General features: G+C 49.0%; 7 protein-coding genes across 7 annotated transcripts; 3 read left to right on the top strand and 4 right to left on the bottom strand.

The window, feature by feature from the left end:
* Positions 1 to 801: 801 nt before the first annotated feature.
* On the top strand, positions 802 to 3,462 carry FMAN_02501 (uncharacterized protein; the record flags this gene model as incomplete). Its single annotated transcript, XM_041820071.1, has 2 exons — positions 802 to 1,425; positions 1,471 to 3,462. The coding sequence occupies 2 exons, from the start codon at positions 802 to 804 to the stop codon at positions 3,460 to 3,462; spliced, it is 2,616 nt and encodes an 871-aa protein (XP_041685987.1).
* Positions 3,463 to 3,818: 356 nt separating this feature from the next.
* Positions 3,819 to 5,063, bottom strand: FMAN_02502 (uncharacterized protein; the record flags this gene model as incomplete). The annotated part of the gene is made up of 3 exons (XM_041820072.1): positions 3,819 to 3,978; positions 4,025 to 4,571; positions 4,664 to 5,063. 3 exons carry the CDS (start codon positions 5,061 to 5,063, stop codon positions 3,819 to 3,821), a joined length of 1,107 nt encoding a protein of 368 aa, XP_041685988.1.
* A 946-nt stretch (positions 5,064 to 6,009) lies between these two features.
* Positions 6,010 to 7,863, bottom strand: FMAN_02503 (uncharacterized protein; the record flags this gene model as incomplete). Its single annotated transcript, XM_041820073.1, has 3 exons — positions 6,010 to 6,754; positions 6,806 to 7,063; positions 7,121 to 7,863. 3 exons carry the CDS (start codon positions 7,861 to 7,863, stop codon positions 6,010 to 6,012), a joined length of 1,746 nt encoding a protein of 581 aa, XP_041685989.1.
* An 890-nt stretch (positions 7,864 to 8,753) lies between these two features.
* FMAN_02504 (uncharacterized protein) lies at positions 8,754 to 10,082 on the top strand (the record flags this gene model as incomplete). Its single annotated transcript, XM_041820074.1, has 1 exon — positions 8,754 to 10,082. The coding sequence occupies one exon, from the start codon at positions 8,754 to 8,756 to the stop codon at positions 10,080 to 10,082; it is 1,329 nt and encodes a 442-aa protein (XP_041685990.1).
* A 473-nt stretch (positions 10,083 to 10,555) lies between these two features.
* On the bottom strand, positions 10,556 to 12,035 carry FMAN_02505 (uncharacterized protein; the record flags this gene model as incomplete). The annotated part of the gene is made up of 2 exons (XM_041820075.1): positions 10,556 to 10,970; positions 11,041 to 12,035. The coding sequence occupies 2 exons, from the start codon at positions 12,033 to 12,035 to the stop codon at positions 10,556 to 10,558; spliced, it is 1,410 nt and encodes a 469-aa protein (XP_041685991.1).
* Positions 12,036 to 13,825: 1,790 nt separating this feature from the next.
* FMAN_02506 (uncharacterized protein) lies at positions 13,826 to 15,025 on the bottom strand (the record flags this gene model as incomplete). The annotated part of the gene is made up of 4 exons (XM_041820076.1): positions 13,826 to 14,158; positions 14,209 to 14,567; positions 14,625 to 14,760; positions 14,810 to 15,025. 4 exons carry the CDS (start codon positions 15,023 to 15,025, stop codon positions 13,826 to 13,828), a joined length of 1,044 nt encoding a protein of 347 aa, XP_041685992.1.
* A 1,982-nt stretch (positions 15,026 to 17,007) lies between these two features.
* On the top strand, positions 17,008 to 19,453 carry FMAN_02507 (uncharacterized protein; the record flags this gene model as incomplete). Its single annotated transcript, XM_041820077.1, has 4 exons — positions 17,008 to 17,153; positions 17,205 to 17,339; positions 17,579 to 18,417; positions 18,468 to 19,453. The coding sequence occupies 4 exons, from the start codon at positions 17,008 to 17,010 to the stop codon at positions 19,451 to 19,453; spliced, it is 2,106 nt and encodes a 701-aa protein (XP_041685993.1).
* Between the last annotated feature and the right edge of the window lie 397 nt (positions 19,454 to 19,850).

A 19,850-nucleotide genomic window follows, 5' to 3' on the forward strand; every position in this document is an offset into this window, starting at 1 on the left:
GTCGCAAGCGTTGGATGTAGAGGAGAAGCAAGGTAACGGTGTTTGCCCCTCGACGAGAACTATCGAGGTTCAAAAGCTCTCTGATGCAACTAACTGCTTGTCTCCGGGACCAGGTGCGTCACTAGCCCCCGGAGTTAGTGCGGTCTACAGCGGTCCAGTGGGGTTCGTTAAGTTCCTAGGCTCCTAAAATGGATTTGAGATGCATGTATGCCGTTTAGTGGGGGGCATAAACACTTACACCCCATGTAAGAAGCAGCTGGAGGGGAGGGGAGGCAAGAAACTTGATCCCAACTTCATGACACAAAGATTTGAGTAAGTTAAGTTAAGTATAGAGTTAAAAGGTCTTTAGCTTGATCTTTTTCGACATCCTAATCCAAGCTCTAAAGTTTTCTTGCTGCCTTGGAACACTATATCAGCTCTCCAGTTATAAGCTTAGCATCTATATCTGGAAGAAATAGTTTACATCATAAAAGTCATACTCAAGAACTGACCATATCCTGAGGTATTGCGGTATATCCTGAGGATCAGTCAGTGGTGAAGCGTGCGCTGCCCCTGAAGCAATTCTTGCCCTCTTCCATCGCGCCTTCTGCACCCAGCTACTTGCCAGCCCAAATAAACATACCTTAAACAACGAAGAGTTCAAGGTTTAGAGGAAGGAGTCAAGGGAATCCGCCAATTCTTAAATGGTCTGATACCTACTCAGACTTAAGTTTATCATCTCAATAGAACTTGACCTCTCTCTTTATGACATCTTAGGTCCTTACTACTAAGTTATCTACCTGATGTGCCTAACTCCTCAGCATGAGTTCGACTACAGCCTCTAATGCCATAAGTCGAGAGGTTACCGATTACGCTATTGAGAACCAATGTTTTCATAATCATCACGGCGCCCCATATCGATTTCGAGACATCGTCAAGCAGCTTCGAGAAACGGCGGAACCGGCAAAAGCGAACGGATTAATTGACCAGCCTGGACTAACTGCAGCACCTTTACCTCTCACGAAGATCGCATTAGAGCCGTTTCTCGACGATGAAAGCTACGAAATTCCCATAGACCATAAGGTCCCTGCTTCTTCCGTATTTAGATTCCTAGGCTTAACAAAAAGCCTTCGACTACCATCGGAAAGTATAGATACAGGGCATGATCTGAAAAAAGAACTATCACAATATCTGCAAGATATCCAGATTGCAAGCTCTTGCAACATCCTGACCCAGTGGCTTCCATTAAGCTATGTCAGTGTTGAGAAAGATGAAGGCCTTGGCTTTCCATCCACCATCTCACGATGGCAAACATTAGCCTTGCGTGAATTGGAGGGTGATGAGCCTTCCTTTACGGAATCTGACCACGCTTCTTTATATACACAACAGACACCAAATCAGGCTTGCACTCCAGACCAAATCAGACAGATATTCTCTCTAGATAAAGTGAGTCAGGATGGGTCAGCTCAAAATTTGGTCTGATTTTGTTAGCATTATCGTTCAAACTTGGAGCCGGTGTCTCCTCCGCTTTCTCCTGCCTCTGACTTGGGCGAACCATTTCTGCCAAGCAGAGAACATATGGTGATCGATCTGACCTCAGAACCGAGCAGCCCATCCAATCCTGCAGTTGAGGACCTAGATTGGAATATACAACATGGCTTTGTGGACTCCGAACCTCCTGCGCCTTCAACTATGCCCAGCTCTCCTCCGACAGCTAAGGCGGCCTTCTTGTCCAATACAGCAAAGAAACATTCAGCTCTCAAGTTAGACGCACCAATACTACCATCTAGCACTGCCACCAGTCCAGTCCAGCGTAATCTTGCAGAAACTTTGGCACCTCATTTCCTGCATCCTAACGAAGCACCCCAACCTCCAACTGAGGACGGGGGGTATTTCGAAGAAGCATTGCAGTCTATATTAGATGAGAAACACCGCCAGGCAAATCAACGATTGGAACAAGACCGATTGAACCCAGTAGACGCTTTGTTTCGATTGCGGGTACCAGCAGTTGATTTTCAGACACCTAGTCCTGAATGGGTGTTACGTTTTTCAACTTCGCAAGATCATTTTGAATGGCTACAACAATCACTTCCTGGGGCCTTTCATCTGACCTGCTACAAGGACCTGAGTCGTCTCGAGGCTTCACTTAAATGGACACCAATCCCTCATGAAAGTGGCCAAGTTTCGTTGACCGAGGCAGCAATTCAGTTAGGACCTGCTGCGAGAGAACTGCTTACCCTAAGGCGTCCCCAACTCTGCAGTCGCAACTACGTAGTTTCTCGAAACCTACTAATTGTGCTCCAAATCCTGAATGATGAAGAGATAGAACAAGAAGTCGCCTCGGTTATGGTGTCATCCCCATTAATCTGTCACGGGAATCAGAACAGCTCGACGGCTATTTCTCAATCTCAGAAGCCTCATGTTGCACCGTCTTTGGAGGAATTGATAGGTTCCCTCCGAAAAAGCACAGGAAATAAGTCAGTTTGTGAGAGGGAGAATCTGTTGCTGGAGGCAACTGACTCAAGTACGTCCAGCAGCTTATTGTCCGGTTTCATGCAGCTTCGACAACCGAAAAGGCTGAAGAAAGGAAGCAGCTCCTCTCAAACTTCGGTAACCTCAGGAGCCATGCCATCCATGGCTGATCCTACAACACTACCCACTATTCAAGAAGAGGCCCAGAGCGAGCTGCAAGACGCTCCGGTTCCTAATTTCGAAATTCCTCAGGAGACTTGTCGCTACATAGTCTCCTTGGACTTGGGTCGCAGTACTCTCTCTTACCTGGAAAAGGTTTGGCCACAAGCTGAGCTCATCGACCGAGACTTCTCGCAGTACAACACAGTTGCTTGGTCTCCTGGATCAGCTCAAAGAAGGGAAATCATTTCATCTTTGGCGTTTGAGGCTGATATATCCATGAGCCCTGCTGCCGGCCTCATTTTGACTACGATACTAAAAGTGAAACAGAAACCTCTTCCTGGATCCAGTGCTCTCACACCGTTTCGTGAAAGAGTCAGACGAGTAAGCGAGAAATATGAATCTTTATTTATATTGGTATCAGAATCGAATCCCTTAGGAGAATATGTTGGGTCACCAACACCCTCCGACATCTCTGGGTATGCTGATTTCGTACGTTTTACGACGAGTCTTGGAGCAGGCATATCAACACATCTGGTTTCTGGCTGCGATGAAACACTTTCTAAATGGGCTTTGTCAATAATGTCCCGCTATTTTTCATCAGCTCATCAATTTGGGCCTTTCCTTGACGTTCGTGATGGTGCATGGGAATTATTCCTGCGCCGTGCTGGTCTCAATATCAGTGCAGCGCAAATAATAGCAGGCCTGCTAGTATGTGAATACGGTCAAGGCGGTCTTGCGAGCTTTTTGAGTATGAGGGCAGAAGAAAGAGTTTCCAAATATGGTCAAATCATGGGAGGAAGGAGAATTCTAAACAATGTCTCGAGAATCTTGGACCGAGAGTGGGTGTAGTCGGCTACCACAGATAATGCCCGGAGTAACTGGAGCACAATATTTCTGTACTCTATGATGAGTTACCTACATTTAGACCTACCTGCGAAGACTACGAGCTCCCGATTTGTCGATCCATGAACAGGTAACTAGAGATACACTCGAGTGCGCAGGTGAGGGCGTGTTACAGATCACAATGAGCAGCTTTAAGCAATATCACATCGCAGCACAACAGACTTATGCCCACCGAGCTCAGTGAGATCGCTTCTATTGCCCTATATACATACCCATGCTTACAGTCTACGTTTGTACGTCTATTCACGCATCTCAAACACTATTCAGGTTGGATCTGGTACCCTCAAAATGTTCAAAATCGTTCAACAGACCTCCCACATTGGCCGCGGCAGCGTTCGTAAAGGCAAAGCGCCCCGTGAGGTCTTTAGACCAACATAGACGACTCGACGCGTGGGATTCGAAAGATTGACGGAGCGAGATTGGATGCCGTAGTAGTCAGAGATGGTATGTGTGAGCCAGCGCCTAGAAGTTGTCAGTAGTGCATTGTACCTTCGATATCGATACTCACTTGAAGGCGGCGCTTTCATCGGTGCCGAACGAGTCAAATAGCATGCCCGAGTCGACGGTCTCCTGTGATACCTCACGATGCGCATGTTTCCATGTTGCCTTCTTCTCTCTAAGCTCCCTCATGGCGCCGTTCCTACCGACGAACACAATCTCTTCATCGTCCGAGTCCATCTGCTCAGCTGCACTATCATCGTCTTCATCAGCGGTGACAGCTGACGTTATGGCCATAGCCTGCTGATTGGCGAGATATTGTCGCACAGGCTCTTCCAGGGACCGCACCCAGGTGCGCACAACAGGACTGCGCTTGGTGGCTTCGCGCAGATCGCGAGGAACCTCACCAGCTCCGAGACCCGTGGCGCTGCCAGCCTTGAGTTGCTGCTTCTTGCGTTCAGCAAGGAGACGGGCCGTCTTGTCCTCAACCTGTTTGCGCACGCCACGGTCCCAGAACTGAGCAAGCTGGTAAGGCACTCGGTGGATCGGATGAGTAGGATGGACTTCGTAATCGGAAGGCAGAGGCGGTTGAGCGTTCGGAACGCCCATCAAGCGGTCTAACACAGTGAGGCCAACGATCAGTATGCTGCTGCGCAAAAGGAAGCAGATCCGAGTTCGGAGTGCTTCCTCATCAATGATAAAGCCATACCATTCTCCCAGCGACGACGCTGGCGACTGCCCTCCTTGCCCTTCAATACCATATCCCGCTTTCGCTGGCTATCCCTCCTAGAAGGTGGTCGTCTCAGGGTCGATATCGGGGCCTCATCTTCATCAAGGCTGGCATTGCGCCCGGGAGAATTGGACTTGTCTTTGACAACTTCATCTAGAGGAATCGCAAGAGGAGTGCCGGTTCCACGCGCGATCGGAGAAACGCTGAGAGATTGAAGAGCCGAAACAGTCCAAGCATCGATATCAATGCTCCCATTCTTAACTGGGGTCGGAGGTGAATGTACGTGCAAAGCCGCCAGCGGTGGATTTGTCGCCGCGGGAGTAGGAGTATTTGAGGCCGACTGTTGTTCGGGTGGCGGAACGGAGCTGTAGATAGCCATGATGATAAGACTCGCGGGGTGGTTACTGATGATAGAGTAAGTTACGATAAGGATTAGGTTAAAGATGAGAGTGATTGAAACTCTCGACGATGACTTGAGACAAAGACTCTAGGTTCGATAGTGAGAAAGAAAGAATCTCTAGGTTCTAGGTCTTGAGATGGAAGAAAGAAGGAGAAATGGCTCCGGCAATGGAGAAAGGACAGAAACCATGGAGATGGTGGTTTAATCGATCGACGGCATCGGATTGGACGCTACAGGGCATCTCTAGACCCTCCCCTCCTGTCTCATACCTCTTACGGGAATTGATAGGAACCATGAATGACATGTGGTGATTCATTCAACTTGATTAGACACAATCAACCAATCACAGCTCGACCGCATCCCACAGGGGGCAAGCCAGCGACACCCAATTCCGCATTTGCAGGCGATGCGAGTCACCCGTCGCCCGCGGAAGCGGGGGGTTCATTTTAGGTCCATGATAGGGCCCAGGCACCAGGCTTCTTCTATTCTGTCATGAGAAGCTGATGATGCTGAGAATGACCGCTACTCGAGGCTTCATTGGTAGAATGTAATATCTCAGCATTGACTTGGAGTAACATGATTTCATCTTAAGCAGCTGGCTCAGTCCAGAGTATCATGATATTACTCTTTATCTCGCGTAGGGAGACAAGGAATGCTGTCGGCAAGCATTCTCTCAACCTTGGCCGGGCTGACTTCGAGTCATCAAAGCCCCCACACATACCTTGCGCCGTAATATGTATCTTTAATGAGTCAAACTCGGACGGCTCGGCTCAGAAGAAGAAGAAAATGTACATTTCTAAAAAGTATGCAATCCTAGGTAAACACTAAATACCAATAAAATACCTCAAATAATCATGGTATATCACATGCTCGCTGTTGACCCTGAACTCGTCTTGTTTAAGCTAAGGTAAGAGAGGTGAATTCCTCAGTGTTCGGCGGTGGCGTCGTATGTCCTGTGAGGGTTGCCAATACCGCCGGGTTTTAACAATGGTTGGCTCTCCCGCTCGATGGCACGCTCTTCTCTCTCTTGGATATCGTGCAGGTCTTCCTCCGTTTCCGCGTACCTCTCCGGGTGACCGGTGAAAGGTCCTGGAAGACCGCGCTCCCAACCCTCGGAATAGGTCCTGCTGCCTGGCGGGGGTCTTCGGGGCGCGCTCGAGTATTGCACAGGTGAGTGTGGTGCGCTGTCGATGTGGCCGTTGGCATGACCGCTGTGCTGCCGCGCCATGTATTCGTAGTAAACACCCATGAAGAGGACTGATCCTTGCATAGACGCAGTGATCAAGTAGATGAACCATGTGCTCCATCCTTCCCAGCCCAGACGGGCAAAAAGGCTTCCTGCGAATAAGAAGCCACCGGGCGTCTGAATGCACATCATGGGGATGCTCAGACTGCCGACATGTTTCAAATGGTATGTCATCCAGATCTGAGGCACATATTGGATAGCGGCCAGGACTGTGGCCATGATTCCCAGGCAGTTGGCCCAAAAAACCAGATGATCGGGCAGAGCAATGAAAAAGACACCCGTCAGGATAACCACGATGAGGCCGTGAAGGACACAGAGTAGTCCAACCATGACAGCGGTCTGCCATCTGGGAGCATCGCCACGAAGATCCTCTGGTGGAACATTGGCTTCTCTATATCTGAAGAAGATGAGGAAAAGCACAAGACTGTTCAAATGTTAGTGGAGAAAACAAATCGAGCTGGGTGTGGAGGCTAACATGAGGCTGAAGCAAACCCATTGAGCGCCTAGCTGCGCAACGCCGAGCAGACCGGCGGCGCATTCAAATCTACCGAGCTCTTTGCAACATCCTATGGCAGCACGAGACGGCGGGACAGTAAGGATATTGGCGAAACCGGCAGTAGCGGAAGTGGTTCCAAGCAATACAAAGTAAGGTGAGATGCCTTCGGAGGTGCCTCGTGAGATAATGCGATAATGCTGAGGGAGGTAGGACACGAGAATGCCGAGTAAGAGGACGCTACAACATCAAGGTTAATAACAAGGACACATGCCGTCAAATTTAGAGAGGGGTTGCGCAGCCATACATAGAAACGACAAGCTCAAGATACGAGGGCGCCTTGAGCCGGTCGCATTGGTCGTCTTTTGGGGCAAAAACGTCCATGGCGGATATAAGATGAAGTGTGCGAGGGTATAATAATACGGCCGCGCAACTTCGGGAGAGGGCGACTGAGGATTTGTCCCAGCAGGCGTCGCAAGGGAGAGAGAGAGAAGCTCACGAGAAGCCTGGCAGGCACAAAAGAGAAAATGATCACAAGTAATCACGAGATCAGACGAAGGAGCGCCAGGGTCCAGTCGTCTCTCGTCAAAGAGGTTTGCCCAGCTTAGCTTTGGACTGGTTTTGGGCACGGGCTCGCGTGGAGAGAAATGATAGAAGGTCGGGCGCCTTGCGTTGCTGGGGAGTGACGTATGATGGGTTATTTTAGTCGGTGTCTTTTCTGGGCGAGGCTGTCTGTGTTTCGTGGGGAGGGGCAGCGTTGTAGAAGAGACTGAAGAGAGCGTAGCGCAGCTGGAGCTGGAGCTGGAGTGGAAAGCCGAGCAAGTCGGCACTGACCGATAGTTGAGGATACGAGGATATGAATTGCCCGTTTTGGCCAGCTGAACTAGGAGATCATGATTGGTGAGACAGAACAGAAGAGAAAGTTTCGAGATACAGTTTATCTTTGGGTATGTTGCAGTCAAAGGGAGATGCTTCTTATGGATTGGGGTGAGATGGGATGAGATGAGATGAGAAGAGGGAGGGAAGGAAGAAAGGAACATCAATGTAATCAAATGACGACCACCTCAAGCTGAATATGAGACTGTTCCTTCCTGTCTTCCTTACCTAAAAGTTAAAGGAAAAGCGGGTGGCTCTAAGAGGAAACCTTCGAGCAACTGCCCTGAATTGTTCCAACGTACTACTACCTAGGTATGTACTGTACCGTAGGTAGGTTAGTACCTTACTAGGGGTACAACATCCAAGATTTCAAGTGGTGATCCATCTCCCACTGTAACTTAAGTACCATGGCTGTCCAACTACATCGCCGAATAGAGGAAATACACTTCCGCTTGGTACCCATTCACACCTCGCGTGTTTCTTTTCTTCGGCAGTACCTGGGCTGAAATCCCAAAATTATAGTGACCCGAAACTGGGACACAGCGTTATGTCTCCTGGAAATATACTTGCAATCAGCACACCTCTTTCAACTCAACTCTTCACAATAGCTGCCAAGACGGAAAACGGCGATCTCGAGCTGCCCTTTTTGTGCAGTCACCCGCTGGACCCTGCAGAAGAGAACTAGGCCAGCATACGGCCATTTGGATTTGTCGGAGGCCGCTGAGGAGATCCTTTGTCTACCGGGGGGCTTGGCGCCAATCCATATGACGCTACTATGAGGATATATGAGACAGTCGACGATGGCCTCAGTTGTTTGATCTGCAGTGAGAGGTCCGTCAAAATCTGTTTCAATAGAGCGAGTGTCACAGGACCCTTGGATTGCCCAACTGAAAAAGACCCTTGGATGTGACATATCTCGAGATTAGAGATTGGCTAGGATCATGATAAGCGTAGGTGTAAGTGACAGTCAAACAAAGTCAAGGTCTCCACTCATGGACCTCATTTTCTCGCCCATCACCATCTCGCAACTTTCAACTCAACTTACACCATGAACATGGATGATCCTGAATCGGCAATTGAATCAGCGCCCTCACATTCAGAGTTACAGCCGAATGATCTGCAGGATCAGGACAGGGACAGTGATCAGCAGCAAAAAGCACCATCATTAAACCTCATTGCTGAAAATCAAATCATTCAGCCTGATAATGACATAAACAAGCAAAACTCTTCCACCACCAGACAAAATTACTACACATCTGCACAATGGACTGCCGATGGAACATCGCTCATTGTATCATCTGCCTTAAACTCAATATCCACCTTTGTCCTCCCTGAAGATCTCCTCGACCCATCAGCTTCGCGCCCGCGACATCTCGAGTGCCAATCCTCAATATCACTCCCTGAGCCCTCTCAAACGACCATCCCGGCGCCCTTCTACTCTTTAGCTGAGCCAACCTCGCAAACAGTCCTCGTAGGATGTCGCGATCACCCTGTTCAGCTCTATCATCTCTTCCCTCCAGATGATGATGGCCTCGCGTCGCGTTCTGGCCCACTTGCTTCGTATAAATTAATTCGTTTCGAAACAGAAGAGTATATCACGCCCTCGTCTATCCTCTGGGATGCACCTGGGACGCATTTCCTCGTCGGCTCAACGAACCGGCTTGATTACTTTGACATGACTCGACCAGGATCAGATGGTCCGATACTTACTATACCCACCATCCCTTCTAGACGTCATATACGGAAGGGAAATGGAGTTGGTATGAAGGGCACTGTCGCTGCTCTCGCTTCCTCGCCTGTGGATGGTAACGGGAGCTCTATCATTGCTGCAGGGACATGGACACGGTGGATGGGATTGTATGATGTGCACCGCTCAGACAAGGTTATTGCAAATTGGTCTCTTCCTCCCTCTGAGGACATACCGGGAGGAATAGGAGGCCAGGGAATTGTTCAGGTCCGTTGGAGTCCATGCGGCCGATACATGATCCTCAACGAGCGCCATGCCTCTGGTTTGATTGTGTATGACGTCCGCGGAACAGGCGAACTCCTCTGCACCCTTCGAGGTCGGAGCGCACGTACACAGCAGAAGATGATGGTGGATGTCTTTGCTGGCGATCCCTATGCTGAGTTCCCATCCTTCGAGGTCTGGGCAGGGACACAAGATGGTGTTGTTGCGGTGTGGGAAGGTGTTGGCTCTCAAACTGGTGTTGTAGATCCATCATGGACATGGAAGCCCCATGATGCGCCGGTAGGAAGCACTGCTTTGCATTCGAGCGGTTCTGTAGTTGCAACGTGCTCAGGAGGATGGGGGTTTAGAAATTCGTCAGAAACCAAGACAGTGTTCGACGAGTCTAGTGTCAAGATCTGGACTATAGGAGGTTGACTTGATTAAAACCACGGTAGGCTGATTGATAATCATGCAGGTGGGTAAGATGCCACTTAGAGGAATACACCTTTAAGCACAAGTTCAAGACGAGTAAGTATTGAGTTCCGTTCAGCGTCTGACTTTGATTCCCATTTGATATAAAGAAATAAAAATAATGGAGTAATAAATAAAGATGAATAAAACGATTTTTATGTCAATGTTGGTTAATTTCTTTATATCATAGCTATCTACCAAAAACCCATACCCATGGCCGTGTGGCCATCATATCTCATGATTAACCCAAGCTCAAGCTCATCTATTCCAGCCCTGTTGGGAACCGCTCATTACAGCTTCTCCTTTATAGTAATGCAACTCCGGATATCAACTCCATATGCTAACCCAAAAGCAAACGCCAAAGCAATTCTCGAGCTGTGGTGTCACCCGCCGCCTGTTTATGTGCCGTCTCCCCTTTTCATCAGATTCATGTACAATTAGAACCACCCAGGCCCACGGTTCTGCTGCCACAACGGTCCTCCACCGCCGCCGCGAGGTCCAGGATATACTTGGCTCATTTGGCCAGGCGTACTGATTGCTGTTCCAGGCCGTGGGTGTTCCTCGCTGATTCGTCCCAAGCCGGAATTGTAGCTATGGTCGAAGTCGTCGTCTCGCGTCAAAGGCACCTCGTCATGCTCCATGTGCGAAGATCCACCCACAGCGCCCGCTGAATTTCCATAGCCATAATTAGAGGAAGGATCCCATGGCTCGGAATATGGCTCCTCGTGGCCCGCAGCCGAGCTCATAGTGCGCTGCTGGTTCCTCACTGGAACCGGTGGGGGCGGTGCCATTTTGTCGGTCTCATGCATAAGGGGCACCGGAGCAAAATTATGATTATTGTCTAACGGCGGACTAGAAAAAATTCATCTGTTAGCTTTTTGCGCGAAAAGTATAAAATGAGGTCTTTCATGGGGGCGCTTACCCAATGTGCTGCACCTGGTGTTTCACGCCCGGCCCCTGGCGCGTATTTCCCTTCTTGCGTTTCCATAGCCAAATGCCGAGAACTATGAGAGCTGCGAGGGCTGCTACGCCACTGATGGTACCGCCGATGATGGCGCCCGTATTCTTGGAGCCATTGTCGTTGCCGTCGGTGTCAGGGGCATCAGAGTCGCCAGATTCTGTCGACGATGGGTCTGCTGTCTCTGAAGCCGTGGTTTCTGTGGAGGTGTCGGATTCGGTCTCCGAAGCTGTTGAGGAAGTTTCTGATGATGATGTTGTTGTCGACGCTGTCGACTCTGTTGTTGAACCCGAGGAGGTTTCTGTAGATTTTGTAGATGCGCTCCTTGTTGTTGATGATTTTGTGGCGGAAGCATCCGTCGTTGTTGTCCTCCTCCTTGTTCCTAGTGTTGTGGGTTCAGATAGCGAACTCACTGGCTGTGTGAGAGGAACATTTATGCTTGTGAGGTCAATCGCACTCTTTCCCGAAGCTGTAGCCACAACTTTTGTCGCCAAACCAGATGTCGAACCGCATCCAAATTGAAAGAAACCACCCTCGTAGCTATTTCTGTAGCACGAGTCGCTCCCTCTGCAGGTGAACACATATGGATTCACCTCTGTTTGTGGTCCACTGTCTGCATCCACACAGCCTGTAAATACACCTGATGTACAAGATCCGCCATCGGGACAACATCCCACAGCGCCGTGATCGACATCTACCACGCAATGCGACCCAGCAGAGCAAGTTGCTGGTAGTCCAGGATCTCCCCCTAAGTAACCACAGACAGTGTTGAATTGCCTTCGCAGCAACAATGAATCGTCGGGCGCAGGCGTCGCGGCGAGAGGATACGGCAGAACATTGAGTTCATAAAAGTCCACCGTCTTTGTCGGTTGTGGCAGAACGTGGCCGGTAGCGAGATTGAGAACGCCAGAGATGACGAGAAACGGCGGCAGACGCGCCATTAGAAGGGCCGGGGTCATGATTTGCGATCTCGTGAATCTAATCTCAAGCAAACATGGTATAGTCGATCGGTTAAATCTGTATTGTAATTAAGATCGCGGGCGGGTTTTCTTTTGGTCAAGTCGTAGATATTAAGAGCTGAGAGAGATTCTGGAAAGAGGACAGACACCCTTTGAACGGAAGAGAGGAAACTCAGCGCACGGGTGAAAAGGACAAAGGATGCAAAATATGATACGATGAGTAAACAAACTAACGATGTAACAAAGGGGTTAGAAAAGATCAAAGGAGGAAGAAAAGGAAAGCCCTTGAGTAGAAGGGGGGCCTGTGACACTGAACTCAGTCTGTGCCTCGTCAACTTATCCAAGACTTGGCCTGACTTTGAGCCAAGTGGAGTGAATTGTACTGCGCACCTAGTTAAGAAGTGGCTGGCTGGCGCAAAGTACACCTCAGTCTCCAAAATTGTTGAAAATAGAGGACATGAACTAGGGAAGACCCTGAACGTTTCAAAATCGAGACGGTTTTGCTGCTTCTATGTATCCTCTCTGCTTGAGTCGCGTGTGGGCTTCCTTGCAAACCCTGCCACCCTATTTCATGGGCAGTCAAGCCACCTCTGACCAAGACTTATTGATTTCTCTCGATTACGACTTTCTCGTCAGATAAGACTCCAGGATCTGTAAGTTATAGCCCGTCGACGAGCGAACCAGGAACCAGAACAGAGACGTTTAAAGTGCTGGCAGCCGGGGGGCGTCTTCCGATACTGCAACCCTGTATCCCACGGCAACTCGGGATCCAATCAGGGATGAGGAACTGGCCGTTTTATGAGAGGCTGGTGTGGGCTTCGGGGGGAGGCTGGGGGGCGGTCGCTGGAAAACCAAGCAAGGTTTTGAAGAAGCAAGTTTGACGGATTCGATCAGTTACGTTGGAGAGAAAAGAAATCGAGAAGAAGCAAGAAGAAGGAGGCACGGATGATAATTTCAGTAAACAACTGACGACATAAGAGTAACTACATAGCAACCGGAAACAATTTGTCGGTGTCTGGAATGCTTGGAAGGCTTCTAGCAACCAATCTCGTCTTCAGAACCTAGAGCCTCCTACGACACTTGGAGAGTTGCACACCCTCAGAACGGGCCTAGAGGGGCTAGAGGGGCCATATCTGCCACGTTGGCATGCGGCTTCTAACTAAAGAATGTCTCATCTCACGCCCTCAATTTGCGTCGATCTTTGTGTGCATTAGTGATCGCTAGTGTCTCTTCTTTTGTTCGCAACCACATCCCTTCTTCGTGACCATTTGTTCCGTTTTCAATATTACAGTCCACCAACGCCAATATTCTATATCATGTCTTAATTGTTCTGTTATATCTCATATTGAACTCACCTGCCACAACTGTTCTAGCCGCCTAAATTGTCTGTCAGTGCATCAGCTGACACACATCATGGTTTGGTAACTGTGGCGGTGTTTCACCATCAATTTTTTGCTTCTAAATCGGGATACTGCACATCTTCACTGCAGATCTCATACGAATCCTGCACTATGAACTCGTATCGAGATGCATATCTAGCATGATTGTGGCCAGGGTACAAGAGAATATGCATAGAACATCATTTATTCCTCCACTCTATTGCTGCCAGCACATTTCCTATACGTACATTACACGAAAGACGAGCCTCTATACCATGCCACAACTTCTCAAGATCCAAGTCATTCTGTGCCACGAGCATACACAATTCTTTTCATACAAAACAAAACCAACACGACTAATCATGATGTAGCCAATAACACCGCAATGCGCACAAATATGCTCATGTCTTCCTAGACGAGCTCATTACTACTGATAGACTGTCCCTCATAAGACAAATTCTTCAGTTCCTGGGCACCCGTCTTGCGAGCTTTCTTGGCCTCTTTAGCCTGCTTCTTCTCCATCTTCTTCTGTTGCTTGATCGCCTTCTTCTCCTTTCGAGAGAGCTTGGGGAATTCGCTATCGGGTCCCCGAAGAACGAAACCAGGATGCATAATGTTGAGCAATACGAGGGCGATCAAGATCGGGGTTGCATCGAGGCCCAGTGGATACTCTTCATGAATCAAAAGTTGGTTGTGCTCATTGACACCAGGACCAAATTCGATCAGACGATACACGATTCGGATCTTGAAGTTGTCAGCTGGACAATTCGGATCAAGAAAGACGAAGAACTTACCACAATGAGGATGAGAACAGTAAGCATTGTCAAGATGAGCCACTTCATGCGTCCCATACTTCGACCCTCGAGTTGTCGAAGCTTGAAGTAGAAGTAAACAGTGATACCAATGAAGATCAGAATGACAGCAAGCTGCAGACCGACACCAGCCATGTAAACCTTCTGTCCAATGCGAATCACGTTCATATCTTCGTTGTTCGAGAGCATGCTTCCACCGGCTCCCTGGACCAGGAAAAGAATGATATCGAGCCAGACGAAGAGAAGAGTCATACGGATGGCCTTGATGCCGAGAAGCTTTCGGTCAGGCATACGGAAATATACCACGCGTGCGACGGCCATGTAGACGAAAGCATTGACCCCTAAGTCAGTTAGCCTTGGTCCCAAAGGACAGCCTTATACTGGATGGAAGTGCTTACAGAGAGGAGCGAGAAGAAAGAACAGTTGACCCAAGATAACATATGTCGCGTTCTGCTGATCTCTGCTTCCTAGGGTCTTGAAAGCAAATCCAATGGTTTCCCAAGCTGCGCCCATGATGGCTACCCAGGAGAATTTCTATAAAGGTTTAGAGACTAGAAGAATACTGTTGCTCGGTAGTACTCACCTTCTTGAAAAGAATTGCTTGTATGAGATGGACCATGGTCGTCATACCAAAGAGTACACAAAAGGCAAGATTGGCAGCAAAGCTGGGATCGAAGAAATAGTTGGCGTTGCACGCATCTACAGGAACACGACCATATTTCCCAGGTACAGCAGTTGTGCAAGTTGCCGTTGCGGAAGAAGCCGTTGTGGCTGTTGATGTAAAGGTTGTGGTGGACATGGTGTAAGTCGTGTAAGTCAGGGCCAGTAGAGAAGGAATTTGAAGGCGAGTCTAGAGGTGAGAGTGGCTATTGAGCTGATGAGCTTGTCCGATAAACAATATTTTAATCATTCCCATCTCCTCCTTATATATAACCAACCCCATCACATCGTTTTTTGGTGTAAATACTCCATTTGGCGAGCTTCACTTCATGTCTGAGGCTCAGATCCAGCCCTAGAAGCTGTCCATGTCAGATCTCATCCGCTACAGGGGTTTCTCTGGCGGGGACACGCTGGCTCGCCAAAGCTAACGACTGCTCAGCCAACGAGGTGCGACCATTTCGAGGCTGTGAGTCTCAGGCACATTCTGCATTCCCACGTTTCAAGAGACTGTTGAATCTGTAATAGACGACTGGGCCACTCAAAGTTGTTCAAGCTGAAGTTGAGGTCCACTTTGGTATTCAAATGGCGGCGTGGCTTTGGAAAGCTTCATCTTCCTTCAAGGCTCAGCTTATTTTTAAGATGTGTCGTTATTGGCTGGTTCGTCTATTGAGAAGCTGATGTGGGGGAGTTTGTTGATGCGATTCTTAAAAGATAGTCCGTTGCTTACCTGACCTGATTCTTCGATGTACAACTCCATTCCCATGGCTGATACTTCATTAGCTGGTTCGTCTGTTTTTCTTTGCTGTAATCGTCACCATGCACGCACCTCTGATGCCGGTTGACGCGTTCTTCAGCTCAGCCTCTACCAACAACAGCTCAATTGTTGGACGACATCAAGTATGATGCAGGATTGCGTTCCAGCCAAGCAAATACGCTAAGGGAATATTAACCAATTTGCATGGCATTGATGGTATACATATTTTGCTATCTGCCAGGTTCTCAGATATCAAGTTATCGTCAGAATAGGCACTGACAGATCTGTAGTCATGTCAAACTCAGCACTCGAGATAATCCATCCTTCAGGTAAAGGCCAAACTTATTATAATATATCCTCAAGCCATCAGAAGGCCCATCTCAAACTCCAAGATTTTATAGCTTATTCCAAGCCTGCACGATGGTGACTCCCGACAGATCATTTCATATACGATCTTTAACAGATGCTACTGGGTAGTATCTACAAAAGCCAATTCTCAATACAATCAAATCGATTCACAGCATACATCAGACACCAATTGCTATATCTTGTAGTCAATATCCGTAATTCCCATGCTATTATTATTATATGAGGCCATTCCGACTTTCCAGATTCCTCGTGTCATTAAACCTGACCTTGAACCCGAAATCTTGATTTCTTGAGTCTAGATCGCCCAATCCCCAGTTGCTAAAGACTGACAAGCATCTCTTAGTGGTGCCAAGCTCCGTCCAGGGACCCTTCTTCTCCACTCTGGCATGAACCCTTGAGACTGTCACCAGCTAGCCAGCCTCTGGTTGGAGCTCTTTTTGGCAGCTATCACCAGGAAAGATGCCTATTTGGAGGAGAGGATCATCAGTGCGCGCTAAGCTCGGAGGACAGTAGTTGATTAAAAAAGACCATACACTTTTGGTATGGTAGCCGTGATGCAGTGGCTGGTTAATTTGGGCAGCGATGACCTTCTCCTGAAACCCCCCAAAAAAGTCACCTTCTCCCGCCTCCCACTCATTCTCGTGATACCATCAGTTCCATTGCCATCCATTTGTTGGTGGTCGGGAGCCGATCTACAGCGCAACTTGACTACCTTCGAGGGTGCACAGGCCCGCAATTGGTTGACCGCTTGAGCGCTTCCATCTTTCCCCAGATCCATCCCTAGGTCCTTCTCAATTCACTCCAACTCCGCATCTCCTCTCCCTCACGTACCATCGATAAAGTCAAAACAGAGGAAGGAGACGGAATAACCATTCCGCTCGACTTCAAAACCACCTCGTGGCCGAGGGACAGCTCTTGACAACTTCAAGAAACCTATGGCTCTTACGGGGGACATGCTCCGTTGATCAATCATATTTTATCTGAATTAGATCCTCATTATGCCTATCAAAGTCAAATCCAAGAAGCTCCCTGCCCCTCGCGAGGGTAGTCCTGTCTCCATCCGCCATCTGGACGAATACGAACGCGATCTTCCCAACATTGGCACTCACGATAACTTCAGAGATGTCGTCAAGAAGCTCTCACTGCAAGTAACCATGAGTTAGCATCAATTGACACTCACTAATTGATGCTCTAGATACTTTGTCGATGTCATTGAACTGCCGAGCACGTTTGAACAGCTGAGAACCACAGCTGCGGGGGCTCCTCTACGCATCTTGGTGGATCACCTCGCTGCAACCTGCACCAACCCGGCAATTGTCAATGCTCTTCTGTATGTATCAATCCGAAAGCATTTCACGGCGATGTGTTCTCTAGCAACATCACTCCCAGTTGCTGCATCGTCGCCCTTTTGTGGCATCTGTCTGTGCCTGCAGATGACATGCCGCCAGGGGAGCCAATCACATATCCGCTCAGCCCATCCTCAAGCTGACGGGATATGCGGTGCAACGATGACTCGGAACACACTCCTCATTGCTGATGAACCTTTGCTGACTGATCCAATCTCTACAGAGCTCTCAAATGGCATTATACATCTTCGTCAGAACATCGCACTCTGGGGGAATCTCGAGCAGATGCATGTGAAATCGTTGCTTGGCGATTCCTGACTAGGCTTTCTGAACGCGAGGCAGTCAATTATTGCCTTTACGAGATCCCCGGCGTAGACGATGAAGATGAAGCTCAGACTCAGCCCCAGGCGGCTGGTCATGGTCACACGGGCGACGAAGAGGCCGGCGAGACCGCCCCTCTGCTTTCTCATCTCCGCTCCATTGACAATCGCCGACGTGGACCAGGCCCTGCTGGGAGCAGCATGAAGCGTAACCAACTTCTCAGCTCTCTCTCCCGCCTGACTATGACCTCGGATGATGAGGACAGTGAGAACGAGGGTGATCCTACTTCATCATTTAAGAATCTGAATGCTCTCGAGATTGCTGCCATTGCCGATGCCAAACGCTTCCTCAGCCAGCACATTGTCCAAAAGATCATCACTGCTATTTGGAGTGGTGACATAGTCTTTTGGGATAGCTTGTCTGTGCACTCTACAAAGAAGGTCCGGTTCTATAACCCTAGGACTGCGGACCCCTTTTCTCGCCTGCGCGTCCCCAAGTATCTCAAGAGCTGGGAGGTGCTGTTCTTTTGTATTTTCCTTGCCTTGTACTACGCTGTGCTCATTGTGCGAGACGAGTCACGTATTACAATCCCTGAAGTGATACTTTTCTTATGGATTGCGGCGTTCTTCTACGATGAGCTCAGCGAGTGGCTTGATGCAGGCTCTATCTTTTATGCCACCGATATATGGAACCTATTCGACATGATCATGATCGCCATCGGGTTCGCCTTTGCAATTCTGCGTAAGAAATCTGGTCCTTTCAACAAAGCGATGACGTGCTGACACAATTAGGTATTATTGGCATTGTTCAGAACAAACCCGAGCTGAACGACCTTGCATTTGATATTCTGGCACTTGAGGCACTCTTCATGATTCCTCGTATCTTCTCGATTCTCAGTCTCAGCCCTGCCTGGGGCACGCTCATTCCGTGCTTGAAGGAGATGGGCAAGGACTTCTTCAAATACATGGTACTTGTTGTTGTCGTGTATTGTGGTTTCCTGACCACATTTTCGCTCGTGGGCCGTAATGTCTTTGCATTCAAGTCCATGGCCTGGATCCTGACAAAGATATTTTACGGCTCGGCGCCCATCGGATTCGAGATAATGAACCAGATCGATCCTTTCTTTGGGCCTCCTCTGATGATCATCTTCATTACACTTTCCAGCTTCCTGTTGATGGGCTCCCTGACAGGTATGCTGTCCAACAGCTTCTCGCGGGTTATCACCCACGCTAAGGAGGAGTACCTGTATGTGTACAGTGTATACGTCTTGGAGGCGTCGACTAGTAACCGACTCACCCATTTCTTCCCTCCTTTCAACCTGCTGGCCCTGGTACTCTTCCGACCTTGGCGTCTATTCTTCACGGCCGATGAGAAGTTCCGTGCTGGGCGTATCATGCTTCTCAAGGCGACTCATTGGCCCATTGTTGGCATCATCAAGCTGTACGAGATGTATCGAAAACCAGGAGCCGTAGAAGATGAATTTGCTGGGTTCAAGGGTCCATCGCGCTCTTCTCGGCGCAACGGTAGACACGCAATTGCTCAGAAGCGATCCGAGTCCAATGTCGGTCGCCAGACGCTTTCTCCTAGAGGACGAGCGAATGGTAGGAGCATCGAGGTGCGTGAGGATGATGTGGATGCGCCAACAGCCATGGAGGTGCAGCTCACCGAGCTAAACCGGAAGATCGATCAACTCACTGCAGCTATAACGGCGATGCAGGAGAAGCAAGGAAGTGGAAACGACGGTGGAAGCTCAAGTACAGGTACCACTCCCGCCTAGCTACGGGCTTTTGGTGATCGGGCCGGTCCTTGACAGCTTTGGAAGATTGGAATATCTGGATTTGGGCTCTTCTCTGATCGGGTCTCATCGGTCGAGGTCAAGAGTGGGTATTCCAACAGAGGGGCCGGCAGCGAAGCGTTCCAGAAGAATTGGCATGATGTTGGGAGTAGCAGTGGAGAGACGGAGAGAAGCGGCTCTGGACATGTGCTGTGCCTGTGGACCAGGCCGTTTAAGAATGGGATAGGATACGAGTCGGCAACGACCCCACAACCTGATGCCCTCGAAGAAGCTTGTATTGGATTGGTCAAGTTTGCATTGTTTATGAGATTGTCAGGAGTTATGAGTAGCATTAGATCGAGAATTATTACATTCCCTATGAATAAAATGTCTTTACGGT

This window comes from Fusarium mangiferae (assembly GCF_900044065.1).
Source record: "Fusarium mangiferae strain MRC7560 genome assembly, contig: FMAN_scaffold010, whole genome shotgun sequence".
Classification (NCBI taxonomy): domain Eukaryota; kingdom Fungi; phylum Ascomycota; class Sordariomycetes; order Hypocreales; family Nectriaceae; genus Fusarium; species Fusarium mangiferae.